The sequence below is a fragment of the Centruroides vittatus genome, unplaced genomic scaffold, assembly GCF_030686945.1.
Source record: "Centruroides vittatus isolate TY-2023 unplaced genomic scaffold, ASM3068694v2 contig_461, whole genome shotgun sequence".
In the NCBI taxonomy this organism is placed as follows: domain Eukaryota; kingdom Metazoa; phylum Arthropoda; class Arachnida; order Scorpiones; family Buthidae; genus Centruroides; species Centruroides vittatus.
In genome coordinates, this window is record NW_027122257.1 from 191,671 (window position 1) to 213,762 (window position 22,092).

The 22,092-nt window shown below is 35.6% G+C and overlaps 2 protein-coding genes across 5 annotated transcripts in view; both read right to left on the bottom strand.

Moving 5' to 3' along the window:
• Positions 1–577: 577 nt before the first annotated feature.
• Positions 578–17,694, bottom strand: nSMase (neutral sphingomyelinase). Its single transcript, XM_067273067.1, has 8 exons — positions 17,542–17,694; positions 15,295–15,391; positions 11,199–11,275; positions 7,623–7,806; positions 2,944–3,159; positions 2,758–2,875; positions 2,284–2,403; positions 578–2,171 (listed from the first exon to the last, which is right to left on the bottom strand). Exons 1-8 carry the CDS (start codon positions 17,583–17,585, stop codon positions 1,816–1,818), a joined length of 1,212 nt encoding a protein of 403 aa, XP_067129168.1. The 5' UTR covers positions 17,586–17,694; the 3' UTR covers positions 578–1,815.
• Positions 17,695–19,751: 2,057 nt separating this feature from the next.
• Positions 19,752–22,092, bottom strand: part of LOC136977573 (anoctamin-4) — a 52,266-nt gene continuing 49,925 nt past the window's right edge. For all 4 annotated transcript variants that reach the window (XM_067273068.1, XM_067273070.1, XM_067273069.1 and 1 more), the window contains 3 exons: positions 21,201–21,385; positions 20,434–20,539; positions 19,752–20,275 (listed from right to left, as the gene is read on the bottom strand). In XM_067273068.1, coding sequence (XP_067129169.1) covers positions 20,078–20,275; positions 20,434–20,539; positions 21,201–21,385 — 489 coding nt within the window. In that variant the 3' untranslated portion in view covers positions 19,752–20,077. The remainder of the gene's footprint in view (positions 20,276–20,433; positions 20,540–21,200; positions 21,386–22,092) is intronic.

Sequence of the window (22,092 nt, forward strand, 5' to 3'; positions counted from 1 at the left end):
GACAGGTAAGTAAATCCAACGCGTAGGCATCGATTGTCCTTCGTTTATCCTCCTCGATCGCCCCCCCCCGAAATACGGAAGGGCCCTCTCCGCCCGTCCTGGAAACACCAGAGGTCGCTTTCGGACCTGAGCGGCCGTGACGTAACGGTCCGAAACGGAGAGGGAAGAGCAAACGAGATAAAGAGAAGTCGTCCAGACATTTAATTACAGATCGTTTTCTCCGGGGTTGCATTCGGGGGTCAAAGATGAACACGTCTTCCGTGAGAAGGTAAATCGTCGGGGAGGTTCGGTAGTCGCCGTTAATTGCTTCCTCTCCTCGTCTTTGTGTGTATATTTCCTCCAGATGGATGCCAATCTCCCCCTTTGCAAAGCGTTTTCTTATCTTCCTCGACCATCTTCCGAGCAAACAGCAGATGCAAATGGCGTTCATGCAGATTCCAGCGTTTAAGTCACAGAAAATCCAAGTAACTTCCCCGAAGTAGCGCCGAATCGTTCGTCTCCGATCCGTTACGCGAAATTCGTCGCCGTCACGCAGTTTACCGCGTAACCACGAAAGGAAACACCCACGACTCCGGCATAGTGTTTGACGTTTTTATTTCTTTCACTGGACGTACATTCGGGGGGTGTAAAATAAGTTAATCAAAATAGTTCCTTGGCGTTACGTCCCGCCGTCTCGTAAATGGCCCGCGAGACGCGAGACTGCAATCGTGACGCGTGACAGTGAAATTCAAGATTCCCATTCGAAGTTCGTTCGAGTGCGACTGATCGATTAAAAACGTATTGTTTTGAGCAACTATACAAGCACGTGGCGCGTGTGTGTATATATGTATATATACGGCGTGTCTCGCACGTGTTTCGTTTTACGTCACCAACTAATCTACCTACGACTAAGAGAAACGTCTAATGGAAGGTGTTTCGGATGCCCCCGCACTGTATTTTTTTAAATTATTATTTCTGAACATCTACGTGAGTTCGGGCAGTTACGTTACGATCTACAAAAAACTGGAGTAAATATTGAGCAGTGAGTATATTAAATTTCGGAAATGTAAACGTTGTATACAAGGATAATTTCTGAAAGACGGTGCAAAGTTGTTGCTGCTGTTGTTGTTTTATTTTGGCATCGAAGGGTGACTAGAATCTCGCGTCTCCACCCGTACGCCCGGTAAATTAAAATTTAGTTACGGATGAACGTAATTGCATTTAACGAGAATAACGCTAAAAATTCGAAAAATTCAAATTCGACGTTCTCGACCGTACGAGAAACAATTGGCACGTGCCTCGCCGGAAACCCGCTGGTCGACGTTGCTGTGTTTGAACGCTACGTCACGCAAACACTACCCACGTGATCGAGTAAACCAGAGTAGAAAGTATCCAGCTGCTTCTACGATTTAGTTACCTAAGGACGGAATTTTTTTCTTGGCACCGAGAGAGAGAGAGTTGTTTTTGTTTTTTTTTTAATTGAAATTTTGTTCATGTTTACGTGTTTTTGAGCCAAAAATTAGGGGTGAAGTTTAGCCAAAACACTGCGACGGCCGACGGGAATCGCACCCGCAATCGCTTCCTTTCGGGCATTGGACCTTTAAACGAGGAATGTTAGTCGCGTCACGCTCGATCGACTCGCGCGCCAACTTTACTTCCCACCCGGCAGGGGGTCGGAATGGAACTAGAGGCGGGCCCCCGACCGCGGGCTACCGAATGCAACATGTGGCGCGTGTACGTGTGTAAATCCTATCGAAAATAAAGGAGGGGAAAAGGTTACAAAAACACAAAAAACAAAAAGTACTTCGAAAAATAAAAAGGGAGTCGAAAACGCCCCTAAATGCCTATCTTCTGAGTGGAAAGGCGATCCTCGGCCATGGCATCGAGCAGGACTTTCATCCCCGTGGCGGCAGACAGGAGCGAGTTGTACTCCATGCTGTTCATGACGACGCTCATCCAGATGCAGAAAGCCAAAGTGACGGACAGGACCATTCTCAGACACACCAGGACGGTCCAGCACCCGTAAGGGACTTCGAAGGGCACGCTGACCAGCAGCAGGCAGACGATGAGACACGACATAATAAAGTAGAAGATGCGGTCGTTCTTTAAAGACGACAGGTTGTCAGTCAGTAGACGGTATCCTTCGTCTAGGGCGGCTTCCCTCCCTTCCGGTTGGTAGCAGTTCCGGAACACTGTAACGAAACCGGTGAACGTCACTTCCGCTTCCGAGGCGCGAGTGCTGGGGAGGGGAGGGAAGAGGAGGAGAAACATGCGTAACGAAAGTGAGAAAATGGGTAGACTTACAGTCGGCAGACTTCTTGATGAAGAGGCGTCCCACGACGGCTTCGTGATCCGAATAGGAGACCGTGCCTCCAGGTATTTTGTGAAGAGGTGTTTCGCACGACAGGCACTCCACCATGATTCCTGCGGGCGAAACGATAAATTACATGGTGTCCCACGGATAATCGAGGTAAATCTTACGGACGAGTCAATTTACGAATGGCAACCTTTAGATCTAAATCTAGGAACTGTGCCCACAGCGTTTACTACACGTAGGGCAGACAAATCGGGGTGCCCCACACACCCCGTTCGTTTGGTTCTACGAAAGAAACGGAGATGGACTTTTCTCGGGAGCACAATCCTTTGGCCGACGAAAGACAAAGGATTCGGCCGGTGGCTCTTTGACCATGGGAGGCAAAAGACTAAAGAGGGACCCAAAAAAGCGGAAGGTTGCCAAAAGTACGGAATTTCGCCCTTGATCCGCGGCGCGAGACTTACCACTCTTGTATTTATACATGATGTAATCTAGTCGCTTGCCCAACGGGCACTCCTTCAGTTCCGACTTGTGGCTGTAAGTGTTTCGAGGATGACCGCACGTGGCCCCGTCGCGCATCTCCTTCAAAAAGACAAGGTGCATCAGAACACGGCCAGACGCCAGAGGACGGCAAGCGGCCCGATACTCACTTCGGCTTTGGGTTGGGTGGCGAAGGAATCGTGGCACCCAGCGTTGGCCGCGATGATTTTATACACCAGATCCGACGGCTCCGTGTTGAAATCGCCGGCGACGATGCAGATGTCGGCGTCGTGGCTGGTGGTGCTGATGAACTGACTGAACTCGAAGGCCTGGGCCACCCGATGAGGTAGATACTGATCGTTGAAGTGGTTATACTCCGCGTGTAACTACACGAGAAAAGTTACGTTTATCGTCACCTCCCTCTCCATCCAACCTTCTACCTCCGGAGAACACCGAAGTTCTAACACTAAGGTCATTCTTTGCCTCTTATCTCCGGTATGTATCAGCTGGAAATTTGGCGTGGCGACTCACGTAAATAGGATGTCGACAGTATCGAATTTTGGAAAGTGTAGGTAGGTTGGATCACCAGTGGTCGAACTCGACGTCCTTCACACTTACGGAAAATCGCAAGTAATCATTCGAAGCTCGAGCTCGACCGATCACATTTTTGTGTTTTCCTGGACAAATTTAACGCACACGAAATCACTGTGGCGTTAAAAACAATTACGAAGGAACCCCAAAATTTTATTTTTTAGGTGAAAATTACAAGCTCTCTCTTGGGAATAAAATCTTGGCCGAGTCCGATTCCACCGATGGTGTGTCTTCCCGCTTCCTCCATCTACACTTTGAAAAATTTGACGGCACCGATACCCTAAATGTAGGAGCCGCTACACCGAATTTAGAGCCTTTCCGGTTATGTATACCGGAAATAAGCGGCGAAAAATATCGCTAGCATCCAAACTTCGATGCCCACGGATGAGGGCTAAATCGAAAAACGGGCACTTAACAGAACTGAAAAAAATCGTAAGTGGTAAGTACTTTGAAAAGTTAGAAAAAACAAATGATACTTGGTGAGTTAACTAGCAAATTTACCCGTCATTGCCAGGAAAATTTCTGACAGGAGAATACAAACGATCGATCAGATTTTGAGACAGACGGACCAAAGATGGGCAATTGGCACGATTGGAGTGCAGTTGTACAGCAGATGAGCATGTTGTGGCGATCAAAGTTAACTCCACAAAAATTAGTCGTCCACGTCTTCCAGGGTGGAGAAATTAAAAAAAGGAAAATGCATAAAAGAAAGTCACCATTGTCACCGAATATGACTCCGTCAGACTCCTACAAACTGACAACCTTCTTGTCCCGTTTGGACCAATTCTACACGGGTGCTCTCTGGTACTGTAACGCTCGAACCCTTCCCTCCTCCCAAATTTCCAAACCTTTCTGAACATCCCGAAAAACTTTGCACGGTTACAACTCTCCAAAAAAATATATGCTATCTGCAAACCTTTGACTGATTTGCACCAAATGCCACCCTGCTACCTTATAACCCGGACAATGCAACCCCTCTCCCAGAGTTCCCTGACAATGTTGGGCATTCTTTGCTAGTTTGTAATAAATCAAATAAAATTTAAGCACCAAAAAATGATTACGATTCTTGTTTTATATGAAAAAACTGACATTCCGGGCCATTGGATTTCATTAATTAAAATTCTTAAGAAATAAAATTGAAGAAAATTATCATCTTGTAAAGAAGTAATAATTAATTGTATTATTATAACTTGTACACTGTTAAGGGTCGATTTACACACAACAGTGACGTGCCGGCACAGTGATCGTTTGGTGCATAAACATCGATAAATATCACACACAGCCAATCAGAGTTTCATCTACTACACGTGATCTGTATTCTGTTAATCATACAAGTGTCCTACATGAAATTCTAATTGGCTATGTGTGATATTTATCAATGCTTACTGCACTGTGCTGGCAAGTCACTGTTGTGTGTAAATCGACCCTAAATCTTTACACTCGTACTCTTACATTATTTTGTTTTACTTTAAAAGAAGTTGTTATATAATATTCTATTAATTTTGAAATTGTTTTGAAAGTAGAATAATGTTCTGTATTTAAATAATTTCGTAATTTAAATCCTTTATTTGTTCTAAAATGGTGGTTCTTGAAGTGTAGTCTGCCAGCATGTTCTGGATAGTGTGTGGATTAACCTGAGATTTTCCCAAAATTTAATTCCATGCCATTTAGTCAGAAGGAACATTTGTGTGTGTCGCACACACCTTACGTTAACTTATTGGCTAAACAAAATATTACGAGGTGCATCTAAAACCATATTTATGAGAATGGAAAGTGGACCGGGAGCCGAGGGGTCCGCAGCCCAATGAATTTGAGAAATGCTAAGATTTTATGTTAATAAATAATCAAAAACTTTGCTCTATCATTGAAAGTGTTTGTAATTATATTTGTTTTTTGTACTTGATATTTTTGTCTCCTTTAATGTTAAAAGATTCTTCTTGTGTCAAACATACTGAAATCTGAAGCAAGCTACAATATTATGGTATAAAACAAAGGTTTATTGTAATACTTTTTACTCTGAACTTTTTCTAGAATTTTAATATTCATTTTAATTTGTTTTATATTACAAATTTAAGTGAAATTGAATTTATATGGATTTATTCGTTGGCTTTTAATATGAGAAATGATACAACAGTTGGCTTAAAATAAATGTTGTAAAAATTCCTTTTAAAAGTAAACTAAAGTAGAGCGTCATTTATCTGAATCAATTGGGGACTGAGGTTGTTCGGGTAACTTATTTTTCGAACAACCGATTATGTACAAAAAAATATATTAACCTATTCCATGTTGAAATTTTTCTCCGTTGCATGTTGCTTTGCGTTGAATTTTCGTCGATTTTAAGCCCAAAGAAAATTTTTATAATAATAATCGTGGCTATTGTATCGTTAAAATATTCTTTATTTTGTAAACTAAATATAGTGAAAAATATAAAAACAAAAAAAAATGATACATTAGAAGTTAATCTACTATCAAAAACATTCGATTCAGCACGACACAGTCCAACTGGAAAGCTTTCGGTTAACCGAGGTTTCGATTGATCAGCTTTCGGATAAATGATGCTCTACTGTATTCTATTAAAAATTATTACAATTTAAAAAGAAAATGGATCATATTAGATCTGTATCAAATATGTGTTGCTGCGGTGTTTTGATGAACAAAGGGTCAGTTTTGTAATTGTTATGACGTTTCTAAGACAAAGCAAATAAAGATGACAGAATTTACACAAGTTTGTCCTAAATTTTATTAACATTAACATATAATTAAAATGAATTCTTCACTTAAGATTGATTTATGTATACAGGGTGTCCAAAAGTTACTGTGCAGTGAGAAATCTGTAGTGACATTAAATTTATGTGCAAGGTTTTACATACAGAACCCAAAAGTTGTCCATTTTGTAGCAGTTGACCAATTGACCTTATGATATTGCATACAATTTATGGGTCTCTTTTATGCAATGCCATACATACCACTGGTTTTCTTCGGACCACTAGACCTTTTCAGCTTCCAGCAAAACATGTAAAACGTAGCAACTCACGAACATTTTTGGAATCACCCAATTCCAGCTTTGGGTTTACAGAGTTTGTTTTGAATTGGAATTCATCGAACAGAATGCAAATAGAATTCATATTTGAATGGGCCAGTATAAGCCATGCACTGAGTCATACTGTTACTGAGGTCATAACTATGTTACTTACCCTGCTTGCCATGCTTTGGATAACTGTATCTCGTCCAGAGTTGATACAATTGGAGTTATGGCTGGCTTTAAATATTGCAATGGACTCTTAAGAGTCTGATGTGGTCTCAATTTGGGATAAATCCGATGGACCGAGTCCAATTTAATTTGGTCTCTATATGGTCTTTTGAGGCAAACCCTAACAGACTTTCATACGTTATATATTTCGTCTACGAGGACTTAGCCCATTAATAGAATGTATTGCACTAGTGTTATGGCTTTAGCAATTGAGGAAAATCTTATTCAGAGAAAACAAACAATCTTTATTGATTACCTTGTATTATACCAGTACATTGTATTTCATGTTGTATTATACCAAGTATAATACAAGGTGATCAATAAAGATTATTTGTTTTCTCTGAATAAGATTTTCCTCAATTGCTGAAGCCATAACACCATGCAATATGTCCTATTAATGGGCTAAGTCCTCGTAGGCAAAATATATAACAAATTGGAAATAAGGACATAGAGGCATATAAATTAAGGCTTTCAAATGCTTTATAACAAAATATTGTAGCATGACAAGCATAGTATGAAACATTGTTATAACCTGGGTGACATAAAATGACTCTGCACATACCTTATACTGGTCATTTACATTTGAATTCTATACACGTGTTCTATTTGATGCATTCCAATTCAAATGAACTCTGTAAACCTGAAACTGGAATTGAATGGATTTCAAAACAGTTTGTGAATTGCTACATTTTACATGTTTTTCTAGAAGCTGAAGAGGTTTATTGCCTGAAGATATATGTACTTTACTTGCACTGGAAACATGCAATAACTTTAATGTCATTACAAATTTCTTATAGCACAGAAATACAGGATGTACAAACAGTTAGTGTTTAACAAATTTTCAAAATTTTTTGTATTTGCCAAAAATTTAATATTCTGCCATATAACTGTAGAGAGCAATGTTGAAATTAATATGTTCTAATATTGTAAAATTATCATGCCAATTTTTTCTATTAATTTCTAATAAAAAAAATAATTAACTTATACAGCAACAAACTAAAGACTTACGTGAGATATATAAAGATTTATGTTCAGTCCGGAATGTTTCACCTTGCAGAGTCCCGCCACTTTGCCACCGAACCAGTCGCCGTGCTGTAGCTTGTGAGCATATCCGTTCAGACTGTACTTGTTCATTGCCGTGTCTCTTATCTTACTTTTTGAAAGTATGCAGACTCCGCTTCCAAACACGCCACTGCAAATAAATATTTATCAATTAGGATTAATTATATTACAGCTGAGCTAGAACAGAGTTGTGGACCAAATACATTGTAATTTTACTGTATTTAAATCATCTTTAATAAATAACACAGATAAATAAAAACAACTATTAAATACAACTAAATTACTTATAACTTAGAATGAAAAAGATTCAGAGAATCAGATAGTTAATATGCTTTCAGATTTTAATGGTTTTTGTCTTAATTTTTGACTCTCCATCCCAAAGCCACTAAAGGCCTTTTTTTCTGGAACCATCATGGGTATTGATCCAACCCACGTCAAAGCAGCTAGGCAGTAAGAGATGGAGTCCAACACATCAGAGTTGGGCCACCCACAAAAAATTCTCCGGTTCTCTACACGAATCAATCCCAGGTCTCCAGCCGGCAGGACTTCTTTACTGTCTCGGCACATATTTACAAAGTGATAAATTTATTTGATTTAGAAATGGATTAACAGGATAAGGCAACACAACCCAAGGGTGATCTGCTAAGGGAATTACATCCCAACAGGGTTTTTATGGAAAACTAGCTCCTATTTAGGTTGGTTTTAGTTTTATTCATACATGGCAACTTGTGGGTGATCTGTTGAGGATAATTCCTCACGGGAGGTCTTTTATGGGAAACTGGCCCCTATTTGTGTTACAAATGTGAAGAAAACCTGGAGAACATAGCCACACCACTGGCAAGGCTCAAATCCAGGACCAACTATTGGTGTTTGGTGGTTTTATCCACTTGGCCACTGGTAGCTCTATTTAGGCGTTAGACACACAAAAACCTGAAAAATTCAACACAATCAATCTATTGGTAAGACACAAATCCATAACCAACCACCAACATTTAGTCATTGTATTTGATTTAACGTGGAACTGACAATGATAAGAAAAACCGAAAAGATTTTCTTCTAATTTTAATAATTTCTAACAATAAATTAAGTTACAAAACACAAAACTTTTTAATAAGAATATTGAAATTAAACAAAACTATGTGAAATAATAGCATTAAGATGTAAAATCAATTACTTATAAAACATGAATACCATTCAATGTACAATATAAAGATCTCTGAGTGAAATATGGAATTGTAGTTGGACCGAAAAATCGCCCCAAATTTATTTCTTAATAAATTACCGAACATTTTGACAACGTTGCACGACTAATTTTCAAATAGTATGTTGTACAATATCCTGCAGTGAAATTTGTTTATTACATATAAATGAAGTTTGACATTCTCCCAGTTGATTTCTACTTTCGTCATTCTTGTTAGTTACCAAAAAACTCATATTAAGGTTTTGCCATTTTCATTTTAATTAAATAACTGCCATTATTAATGTATTTTTCTTAGGCGTTTTATTTAACTAATTAAATAAAAATGGAAAAAAATAATGTAATTTTTCAGCTAACTAATGAGAATGACGAAAATGAAAATTGACCAGAAAAATGTTGCCGAAAATCCAATTTGTACATCACACAAATCGATCAGATTTCACCACAGCATATTGTACCTGAAACAGATTCATTCAAATCATTAAAATTAAATTTCATATTTTGAGTGAAGTCATACAAAAACTATGTATTGACAAAAGTGTCAATGTACAGGTTTTATACAACTCTTATAAGGATAGAGCCGTTTTTCCACTGAAATCCAACAGGTCTGCAAAATCGACGAGACGGGGGACAGACTTTGCTTACCATAACTCTTGATGATGTTGGTAACTCTCGATCCAAACAAAAACATTTTACTTCGTACAATTTCTTACACCTCAAAACTTATGACAATTTATATGATGGGTCAAAATTTTTCTTAGGAGTTTCTGTTTGGTAAAGATAAGCTTGACACTTTGAAGCAAAAAATGTAGAATAGAATAATACAAGAAAAAACCTTGTAGATACTGTTTCAAAGCACCAAGCTTATCTTTACCAAAGAAAAACTGCTAAGAAAAATTTGACTGGGGTCTAAATTGTAAAAAAATTGGACCAAGTAAAAACTTAAGACATCTTAGATGTCTTTGTTTAAATATCAATTATGTTTTGATGTAATAATACAATTATCAAACAAAAAACATGATGACGACATACAATTCAGACTGCGCTCGGCAATCACAACAACAATCACTGAACAAATGCTTTTAATATTCATTTTGGTTGATGCCGATCAATTGCGTCACCAATTGACATGCCACCAATCGAACACATGGCCAACTAACACTTCTGATACACTGTTTAGAAAAATCATCATAAAAAGATTTAATTTGCATAAATGTGAGTTTTTGTTATTCTGAGTAAGATTTTAAATAAAATTCATTTGTTTACATCCAGATTTATCTTTATAAGCATAAAATTAAGCCATAAAACTGAAACAGCTCTATGGGAAACCTCCATAAACTTTGACTTAAACCTCACTGATAATGAGAAAGGCTTAAGTTTAAAATTTGAGCTTTCTAAACCCAGTAGTATTTTCTCTACAAGTATCTGCAGCGCCAAATGAAGAAGAAAATACTGCTTTTTTTTTTTTGGCAATTTTTGCACTTTTTGTTTGCTTATATTTGAACAACTGCTTTATAGAAAATCTTTGAATTTTTGCACACTAGCTAAGTAAATGATTGTCTTTCGAATGAGATATTCGGAATTTCTTTACACGTTTGGGGGCAGAGAAATCAACAACTCTGATTCTTGTATAAATGGTTGGTGACTTTTTTACCTGGCGGGAGTCACAGCCATGACTCTTGATTTTGATAATAGAACCAAATAGGAACAACACCGGTTAACAGTTTTGATAGGTAACAATGTACTTTATCTGCTAGTATGCACAGACAGGCAAGATCTTGACATTAAACTTGTCAGAAATTCAAAACCACATCATATGTTGGGATCTTGCTTGTCTTGTCTGATTTAATTAAGATTATCTTTGTCCATAAATAATGTCTCTTTGTGTTTAGGCAAAAGAAATCTGAAGATGAATCAAAGAAAGACCAATCAGAAATAAACAAAGGAAAATTCAAAAATTCTAGGAACAAATCTGGACTGTCAAAACACCCAGGAAATTTTTGGACAGAGGTCCATCCTGGTTCCTCAAAACCTGGCCAAATCCGTGACAGACTCGATGGAAAGGCCCTTTTAGTGTCCGCAATGAGGAAAGAGTAAAAACGAAATCAAAATTCATTTTATTAAAAGAATATTAAGAATGTTTTATTTAAAATTATTATCAATAAATTTTAGTTTGTATGATTTTTTAGAAAACTTTTGAAATAAATTTGATAATTATTCTTCAAAATTTTATAACATTTTTCTATTTGTAAAAATACATTTATTTGCTGTCAAATTCAAATTGTTATATTAGTTAAAAATATTCACATTAATTCAAAACTCACCTGTAGAAATAGTGGGCATAAGGAAGAACCGATGCAGTTTTCTTACATATGTATTTATAATCTTCCTGACTCCAAACCTGCAAAAAACAATATTCCATTATTGAAACAAAAATGTAATTTTCTTCAATTAAGTACATTTATTTCATGATAAAATTAAGTTATCTAATGCAGTAATCCAACTGTATCAACAGATTAACTTTTGAGCTTGAACTCTGCTAATTAATATAATAAATGCAATGTAATTTGGACCGAAGATAGGCAACCAAGGTAAAAGCTTAACCATCTAAGTTGGCCGAGAACCTCGAAGGCCAAGAACACGGTTGTCAGCAGCCAACGTGGCAAGTGACCCATATATTTTCTCTCTTAAATTAATTAGACTGGAAACAAAGATCAAGCAGAGGTTCAGGTAATGTATCTGGCAGTGATCTGCGTGACACAAAGTTGAGAGTCGCACTTTGGATCTATCTTTTTCTTCCAGAACAGTTCAGATTATTTAATAATTATTGAATTTAATACAAAATGGCAGCTTCAAGGAAAAGTAAAAAGAAGCATATTATACTGTGAAATAAAAAAATGCTTGTCGTAATACTTATCTCTATTAAAAACACCAAATAAAGTTTATATTAAATTAAAATTTTTAAAATAAAGACATTGTTTTAGAAAACACTTTTAAAATATATATAAAAATAATTATAACTTATTTTCTGACGTATGGTACCTCTACAGTAGAATTAAAATTTGAGCAATGGTAAAGATAATGCAAGGCTTCGGGCTGTTTCCTACCAAAAGGCATGTAATTTTTCAAACTTTTCAAAAATTTCTATCAAGTTATACCCTCCTGCTACAATTTGAATTTGGCGATAAAAATGTCGAAATTAATTAACTGTTACAGCATTAAAAAAAATTCGGAAAACAATTGCTTTATGTGTAGGCAAGATTTACTATGAGTTAAGTTACCTATGAGAATTTTAACAAAGTAGAAGTACATTAAAATTCTAGAAGATTGGTCCTTAAACATGTAGTAACTGACTTATGCTACTGTTTAGTTTTTGAAACGTACTGTCTCTTCTTATAGCTCTTAGATCACTTTACTAGAACTATATGTGACGTTTGAAACTTTAGCTATCTGCATTTATCAGTTATGTGGGTTTATAAGGACTTTACTATGTGCCCTGCATAAAATACAGATAAACAGCATGCATGTTTCGCTTAGAAACTATTGAAATACTTCAGCATAATTAGATAAATATAACTTACAAAGTATTATCACTTTTCCAGTTTTGTTACATATAACAGAGGAAAAGTATGGTAATTGATCAAAAAAATGACCCTCAGATTTTTATAGTTTTAGACCTTGAAACATCAAGATATGCTGAAAATTTCAGAGGGTTTTTTTCTATATGTTTGGATGAATGTTATTGCGTGTGGGGCACAATTTTGTTCATCTACTTTGAAGCTTAATAATTCCCATGCTTTTTTGTTGAAAATTTCTGAAATTTTGCAGGGAGGTTTGAATATTGGGATTATTGCTATTACATTTTGGTCGTTTAAGGTCAGGAAGCGAGAAGATAGGGGCTCGTCTTGCGGACTTAATAACGAGTTTACTCATTATTAGCATACAACTTTTTATAAAATTCATTCTTCCCCTCAAAATTAAGCTTTAAACTGCAATTATATAATTAAAAGTTAAGCAACTCATTGCTGGATTTTTTTCTTAATGTATCATTGCATGCTCACAATTTATCAAATGTTTCTTTATTTTAGATATTAAACATTAACCTTTTGAACATCTGTTTACAGATAGCTCATAAAATGTTTTGATGAGTAACGCAATAAACTGTTTATGAATCTCAGCATTTTTTAAGATACACAATCATTAATAAAAGCAATAATTCAGATAAAGTTATCAAACAAAACAAAGAATCAGCAATTTATTTATAATCATAATAATTTACGTGGCAAGATTAATTCCTATAATTTCCTATTGGATCTTTCTCTTTCTTATTAATTTAAATAAATGTATTTAAAATTAATTTACACTAAATTGTCGGTACATTTTATTTTCATAACATCTGAGAAGTTGTAATACGGTAAACTGTACCACGATTTCACATATTGCACCTAATTTATTCATAAAAGGCACATTATTTTGGTTTTGAGCTATACTTAGTTTCATGTAAATAAGGTTCTCTGATTTCCTATGGATTTGTCTGCAAGTCAAATTACTTCCACTTGCAAGGATATTTGTCAAAAGCTATAAAACTGAAGTGCAATTTGCTATGACGATCGAACAGAGAACAATTTTCCAAGCATAAATTTTGTAACCAATTTACCATATTTCCTCAATTAAACCCTGAGGAATAAAGGTGCCATTAAAAATAAACCGCAGAAAAACACATCACAGTACCACACCACATAGGATAACATACAGTGGCAGACAAGGAGTTTAACTTAAAAATCTACCCTTTCCAATCATCTAGAGTTCATCTAGAGTTGGACCAAATTTCCTGTTCTGGGGTTCATGGAAACATTTTTCGAAATAAATTCTAAACGTGGTCGAATATTGAACATGAAAAAGTTATGATCAAGTTCGTAAGTCTAGAGCTTGTTGGCTGAAGGGTAATCAGAAAAACTAACTGGGAAGAGTCAGCAAGTGGTCAAGAGAAAAACGATCGACAATGTAATAACTAAATTGGAAGTTGCCGAATTGGGTTAACCATGAAAATGATAATTATTTCAAATGCCATAGCCATAACCCACAAATATGATCGATAAACGATTTGGACAGTATAGAAAACATACAAGTAATTAAGGTATTTCTTTCAACTTTTACCCACCGTCTCCCGTTACCAGGTAATATAACCCAGAGGTACACTTGAAAAAGATATCCCCAGAATTTAATTTAAAAATACAATATTTATGTCCCAGATTGTTAAATAAGTTAAGTAATAGTTATTATTGGTTCTTCAAATTATAATTAACAAATAAAAATCATATCAATAATTAAACATAAGTGTTTGTACTCTGTATGCTGTTATTGTTCCTTAAGATAATCCCAAAAAGCAAAGTTCAGGTTTTATTGTAGCAATGCTAACTTTTGTATCTAAGAAGTTTGTAAGTCCAGAGCTTATCGGCGAAAGGTAATTAGGAAAATTCGAATCGGAAAGAGATGGCGAGAATCTAAAAAGATTAAAGTTCATCTATTTTAAAATCACAAGTCAAGGTTATTAGCTTGTATCAGTTTACTTTATATAAAATATAAAAAATTTGTCATTTTATATTTCACCATTGAAATTAATTTTTGTGTCGAAACTGACTTTCATATTGTCAGGAAGAATCAAAATTTAATGATAATGAACTTAAATTTCCAAATATTTTCTTTTTTTTATAAACATTTCCATTTGCTTTACGATTTTCTATTGATATCGATGCAGACTTTTATGAGCCAATGTCATTGCATAATCTATACTATGCTAGCTTAGTACAGTTTGGCATATCTCTCGACCTTTCCTCGTTGCAGACCATTATTATTATAAATAATTTTACGTAAACTGGTAATTATATGTAGCTACGAATTATGCTTATCTAGAATTACTGTATGAACTTTGTTATATATATCAACTCTAGATTACTACTTAAATGCGAACAGTAATCAATTGTGCCAGTGTCGTTATGGTCAAATATTTTTATGTGGCCTGGTAGTCAAAAGACACAGATATAGCTTATGCAGCACACATTAAGTTTTCTTGTTATAGTCATGCCAATGTACAACAGAATAGGTTATACAGTAAGCAATGGGGCCAGATGTATCCAAAAGTCGACGTCAAATTTTGACTAGGGTTTAAACTCTACTTTGAGTAGAAAGCTCAAACTTACTATTGTAACTGTTCCGCCAGCAATTATACTTTATAATATCAGTAATAGTAGAATATTTTAGGAAGTGATATAACAATTAGTCATGTCATTAAATTCCCGTAGAATGATTTTATAAATTTAAATAAACAAGTATGTAATTAATTACTCACGTTTCTTAGTACGACTAATTTCATACACTCGCTCTAATTTACATTTATAATAATAAAGATCACCGACGCACCTCTTGTAAAAACACAAAGTCATAATCGGAACTGGCCAGGTGAGATGCGATGGCTATTATTCTCTCCTTCCTGTTCTTGCTGATGCCGACGATTCCCCTAATTAAAACAAAATACGACAAACTTCATTGATCGTTACGGTTGTGTCGACATCAAGAGATAAACTAACACAAACGTGACACGTTTAACGAAAAAAATAAAGCTTTATATAGTTTCTCTGAGGGAATGTAGGTCGCAGAATACATGCACGAAATTATGTTAAACTCATTAAAGATCAAGGTCAACATCCTTGCAGATGTAAACATTTCAATGCAATTATGAAATGGGTCATCTCTACTATATTCTACATTTGAAAAACTGGAATTAAACAATTTTTTAATTTATTTTTATGTTCTAACAAATAGTATTTTTATAGCTTAAGTCAATTCTACTTATGTAATCTTGATTATTTATCATCTATGTGCCATTAAAAAAATATATTTTGATGTTTGCTTAATCATCTAAGAAGCTAATTTGATTGCCAATATAATATATATAAATTCTATGCCAATAATATATAATATAAATTCTATGTTTTTTAGAGCAAAAATAATGTTCAAAACTAAGTAGCTATATATTATTGCTAACTTAATTCTATATTTGCATAAAAGCACACGTGATAACATGTGCTTTTATGCACATGTGAACACGTAATTCTATATTTGTATATATATATATACACACACACACACACACCGACAAATATAGAATTAAGTATATATATGTAGAATTATAGAATTAACATATATATATATATAAAATCGAGTACATTATACTGCTATACTGGGGCTTTTTAAAATAGCATTTATAGCATTTTGAATTTTATTCAGTCCCTCTACTTCAATCAAGTGTAGATATTCTAATAAAATCAAAAATGCATCACTCATCACTCGGAACAAAATTTCCCAAGAATTTACTAAATTTTAGAAGCCTTAAAAAGCATTCTACCAGACTCTGGAAACCTTATTTTATTTTTTAACTTCAAAAATGGCAGTTTAAAGTTAATGCTCGCACATACTAGTAGTTAAGGCTCATTCTTTCGGCTTGACCCACCAGAGGCAACAGTTACATCTCTCCAAAGATCTATTTACAAAACTGGAGCACAAGACCTATAGGAAAATGGCATAAGAAGAAATGGAAGACAAACCATAATCTATAAACAGCAAAAACAAAAAAACTAAATCCTCAAAATCTGATTATAAATTAAAAAATGAAGAACTTTCCTTTATAAAGATGTTAAATGAAAGAAGCTAAAGTTTGACAAATTGTAAACGTTGGCTATACACTAACTTAATTAAAATATCATGATTCTTGATATTCATTATTTAAATATCACAGAAAAGAATCTACTAGGGGGATCATCCTTTAATTATGCATACAGTTCAAGGAGGAGAGGTTGCAAAAAATACTTCACGGCAGGCGACGGGGAGGAAGACATCATCCACGTGTATATTTCCGTATTAGCAGCACAAAATCTGCTTTTAAAGCCCATCTACTAGTAACGTGACTAAACTATCAGAGAATATTTGCAGAACTTTTCAAGTTGTACTTTTTGCACAAAGGGTGGTACTGGGTAGAGGATTTGCAAGAAGTACGGTACATCATGGTACACGGTAGGGAGGGAGTCGAAAGTGACTCGAAAGCTTTAAAGGACGGCTCCCAAATGCACAGACCTCTCTTTTTAAAAAGTCAAACATGCCGGCATCAAGCCCACTTATCTGAGACACTCTAAAGTACATCATCATCCAATTTCCTCTAAATTCTATCAACTAAGTGTATATGTACTGTACAGTACATCTCTCTACTGACCACTGTATAGGATTATACACTGTAGAGATAACTTTTTACAGAAAAAAAAATAAAAAATACCACACTCGTCTCATCTCAAGTAATTATAGACACTAGTCTTTAAATTAACGAAAAAGTGGCCAAAAATCCTTCTATAATCCACTCCTTCGTCGATTTAAAGTAATAAACGGCGAGCGTAAGAGATACGAGACGAGTTAACGGTAAACAAGGAAAGATTTAAAAAAAACACGAAGCAACGGACCGACATCCGAACGTTCGAGGCACGTTTCTAGGTAAATAAGTCAGTGGATCGACCGGGAATCTCTGTTCCATAGTATCGATGACGCATCGTGCTGCTAATGCTTGGCTTTACGGACGATTCGGCGGCCGTAAACTTATTTAAAGGGCGCAAAGCGACTTACCAGACGTTTAGAGTGAAAACCTTAATCTCTAATTCCATCTTCATTCCTTCCCTCGGAACTTATTCACGATTCTCGGGCTGAATCGACCGGCCGCTCCATTTATAACTTACGTTGGCCGCGACGACGATGATCGGCCACAGATGGCGCCACTGGATCGGAAGTTCCGCAGTGGAGACGAGTTTATGACGTGGTAAGGGGCCGACTACATGTCGCGTCGTTGCTTCTGCTGTTTGGGTTACGTCGTATTTGTTCTCCTCTATTTTCTTCCGTTAAAATTAAAGAACGGAGCTAATTCGGTCGTTAAGACGCGCGAAAAGTTTTTATTCCAACACGTCGCCCCGGTCCGTCGGTAGACAAGATGGCGGAGGTCTACGATGCAGACGTTTCCATGTTAATACGACTACCGTACTTTATTTAAAATGTCGACAAATACGGGGCAGGTGTAATTAAAGTTTCCTTATTCGGACCATTGTAACTATCGGTAACCGGACCGGCACCGCAATTTGCATACGGACCGTGCAAAAGATGCGTAAAAGACTTACGTAATTAAAATAACGTTCTAAAACTTCCGCTAGAGGCACTTCGTAGAAAAACAAAGCGCCCCAGCGGAAGATTATGAACTAAATTGTTTTTTTTTTTTTTTGCAAAACTTCCACTGGGGCGCTTTATTTTTCTGTGAAGTGCCCCCTAGCGAAAGTTGTTGAAGTAAATTTCGCGTTTGCATAATCCGTATACAAATTTTGGTGTCGATCCACTTATGGATTATGGCCGCAAATAGGGAAACTTTAATTACGGTCACCCTTTGCATAATATAAGCATTAAGCTTAGTTGACACTGCACGCTTTCCACTCTGTTTTTTGCTTTTGCAAGAGAATCGTGCACAGTGTGAGCTAAGCTTTACAGGCAAAAGATTTGTTAGAAGTTTCTAGAAGTTCTTAAAGCTTATTTAAGTTTCTGAGTATATTCAACCCTTTCAAATACAGTATTTGTAAACTTTTGAAGGCATGATGGCCAAATATTTAATGCAGATCTATGTAAGGAAACTGGGTTTGAATCCAATCCAGACTCTTGTGCAGCACATGTTATTGATCCTCACTTGGGTACTTGCTGGTGGGCCAACGGAAAAATCAACCAAATACCCCTCACCAGTTATGGGTGCGTGCCCAACCGAAACCAATCGTGAAGTTTTCTGGGTTTTCTTCACACATTCAATGTCTTAATAGGGAGCCAGTTTCCCATAGAAAGTCCTATCGAGACTCTTCTGCAGCAGATTACCCGCATACTGCACTGCCTTACTCCATCGATCCGCCCGTTGTTTTTAAAGTATGGCCGTTGTACATAAACGGCAATGGCACTCGATACTAAATACCCAGATGTAATTTCTATAAATAGTATTCGAGTACATTCAATTATACTTACCATCAATTTTTTGATTCCCTGCCCTCCAAGCCCTAGAGGACTTTTTTATAGCCCCTATTGTGAGTTCAGCTAGGCTCTTAAAAAGGTGGCAATCGGCAAGTGTAGACTGATAAAGTTATGGTCTAAAACGATTCTACACATGCTTCTCTTTTATGGGCACTATGAGGGATTTTTCCCAGACCCACACGAAAAGTGGCCAGTGGGTCTGGAGCCAGGAGGCCTCAAAATATTTGAGACCATTCTCGAAAAATTTGAGGTTTCCGACATAGTCTCGAACCAGGAACCTTCAGACATTCTTATGGGTCTCCTATATATTTCAACTGCCGATATCGGAAGAAATCGCCACCCAGAAGTCTACCACATGACTTCACTTTGTAAATTTGAACTTAAATTCTATTTGTACCATCGTAAATTTACCACGGATAGTTTGGATTAGGGCACTGTTCCACCTCCACTCACATTGGTTGATACCACTGCCAGCAGAGGAATGAAAAATAATGTTCAGAGATCCACCGTCCATTGTAAATTTGGCCAGGCCTACCGTGGAAGTAGATAATCGCAAGGAACTCTGATTCAAACCCGGTCCCTCCAGAACAGCAGGCAGACCTTGTCCGTCCGATATCGGTTTACACTGCTTGTAAATTTTGCAATGGAAGATTGGGAAATTTCACACATTTTGTGCAAGATAATACTTGGCTGGTGCAGCCACAGGTTTGAATCCCACTCGAAAGTAAAGAACTTTTTATGGAAAAATCAAACAGAAGTGTAGGAAATAAATTGAACCCACAACATCCAAAAATATCTGATTTTTAATATTAAAGAAACGTTTGAATACAGTTTTCAATGTGAGATAACAACTAAAAGCCATATATTAACTTTATACATTTAATTTGTTATTTAAATAACTGTACATAATGGAAAGTATATGGACAACAAATAAAAAATATAAACATCTGATATAAAAATTAATATGTATATACACATATAATATTTGACATATATATGTATATACATATATATATTGTTGTTTTTTGCATAATTTGAAATCCTTTCTTTCTTCTTATTTCGTGGCAATGTGCTGCACTCCATGGGAGTGATGAGGTAAGAGAGGTCGGGGTCAGACATGAATGACCCTCTCGGCCGTTTCCGCCGACGCCGATACCGCGTTGCTCAGGTTCCTCCTGTTCTGCTCCAGTTCGGCCTTGTGCAAGGCCTCCCGGGCCAGGTATCGTTGGCGCTGGATCTTCTGCTGCACCGAACGGGGGATGTCGGGAATCAGGTAGGCCACCAGTCCCGTGAAGAAGAACACCAGATGCTGTAATACAACAGAAACCATTTCAGCTATTCCGTACCGTGTGAGCGATTTGCATTTTTAGTTTCTGCATTAATGTTTTGGAATCGATTCAAACTAATTCCATCCGTGTGTATATGTATAACTTATATCATAAATCGATAATCAATAAATATGCTTACCTCAAAAACAACAACAAAACTAAGTCGGGCTGCAAATATATGCCAATATTCCATCGATAATTTGTATTTTTTCGGTTCTTCGGGAGGATAGCGATAGTCTTGATATCTAAATTTAAATTAATTTATTATAAGTTAATGTAAAAACATATGAAAACATCCCGTATAATTATGCTTAACATTATTGTTTATTTTTATTTGTCTGTACTCTAAATGTACATTTGTATATATTGTGGCTTTATTAAGTAATAAATGCCAACACTGACGTCTGTATTATGTATGCATTCACATATGTGTAAGAATGTAACATAAAATTTGATATAAAGGAATTGCCAAATATAAATGTGGACCTATTTGCACCCTTAACAGAATGTTTAACTTTCAAGACCTGCCTGGGATTGGCCAATCCTCGGCACGTCTCGAAAGTCTAGCAGAGGATGAAAAATATAGTTAGTTGTTTAAAATATTAACCACTTGTGCTGATATATTGGAAAAACATTTATGATTAAAATGTTAGTTCAATGTTAACGATACAAATATTTTCCCCGGTTTCTTATACATAAATTAGTAGGCTTCTGTAAGAAAAATACATCCTACAATGAAAATTTTACTTTAACATTGTAATTCTTTTATTGTTCTTGTTTTATTTAGGAGTGTTAAATTCTATTTTATGCTTCAAAATCAAATTCAAAATAAAATATTTAAATTTAATCATTTTAAAATAACAACAACACTAAATAATGAATAAATAGAACTTATAAAATTATTACCTGCATATTTTAATTGTAACATTATTTAAAGTTGACTCTAACGGTTTTATTTTCTCAGGAAAATCTGAGGTATTGAATCTGGACAGTGAATTATTAATGTAGCCCCACAGCGTCCCGTCGCTGCTATATACACTCGTGTACACCAGACGTGGGATAAAATCACTGGTGTAAGCGATCATAAAAGCCTACAAAGATAAGTTTCAATTAAAGACACATTCAGATAGTAAATAATTAAATTGTATTGTAAAAAAATTGAAATTTCATCTGTAATTATTTCAATGATGTTTTTAATAATGTTTAAATAATAATTAAAATTTTAAGAAATTGAAGTTTTCAAGTATTATTTAGTTTCAATAAGATACAGTGTACCCTCATTAATCCTATACTTACCATATTTTACAGACTATAAAATGCACTTTTTCTTCAAAAAATTGCCTCCAAAATTCAGGTGCGTCTTATAGACATTTTTAAAAAAAATTGCTTAAAAATTAAGGTGCGTCTTATAGTCCGTAAAATACAGTATTTATTGTGAGTGATTGCTCAAATAAATGAAAAGTATGGATAAGCGGGACTCTACATAAAGGAAAGGTAGTCCAAAAACATATATTTAAACATTTTTATACTGTATTTAGTTTGCATATTTGTGTTAAAATATGTAGTACAGTACATACTAATTTTACAAATTCATTCATCTTTTTAAAAATAATACATTTCCTTTTGTTTTTTGAAAGAACGTTTAGTGAAATTGTGTTTCAGATTAAGTAGAGTCAACCTATTCTTTGTTATTTAGTTATACAGGACTACTGTATTCTATTAACAAAATTCTCTAAATTTATCAGAATAATAATCACAAATGAAAACAATGTTTAAATTCAATAATTTAATTCATTTA

Bases quoted from the DNA above. Each gene is read 5' to 3' on its own strand.
- nSMase (XM_067273067.1), bottom strand. From the start codon at position 17,585: ATGAAGATGGAATTAGAGATTAAGGTTTTCACTCTAAACGTCTG. The intron at 2,876-2,943 runs GTGAGTATCGGG...GTCTTTTTGAAG, and splicing joins CCACCCAACCCAAAGCCGAA to GAGATGCGCGACGGGGCCAC. The intron at 2,404-2,757 runs GTAAGTCTCGCG...TTTCGCCCGCAG, and splicing joins CATGTATAAATACAAGAGTG to GAATCATGGTGGAGTGCCTG.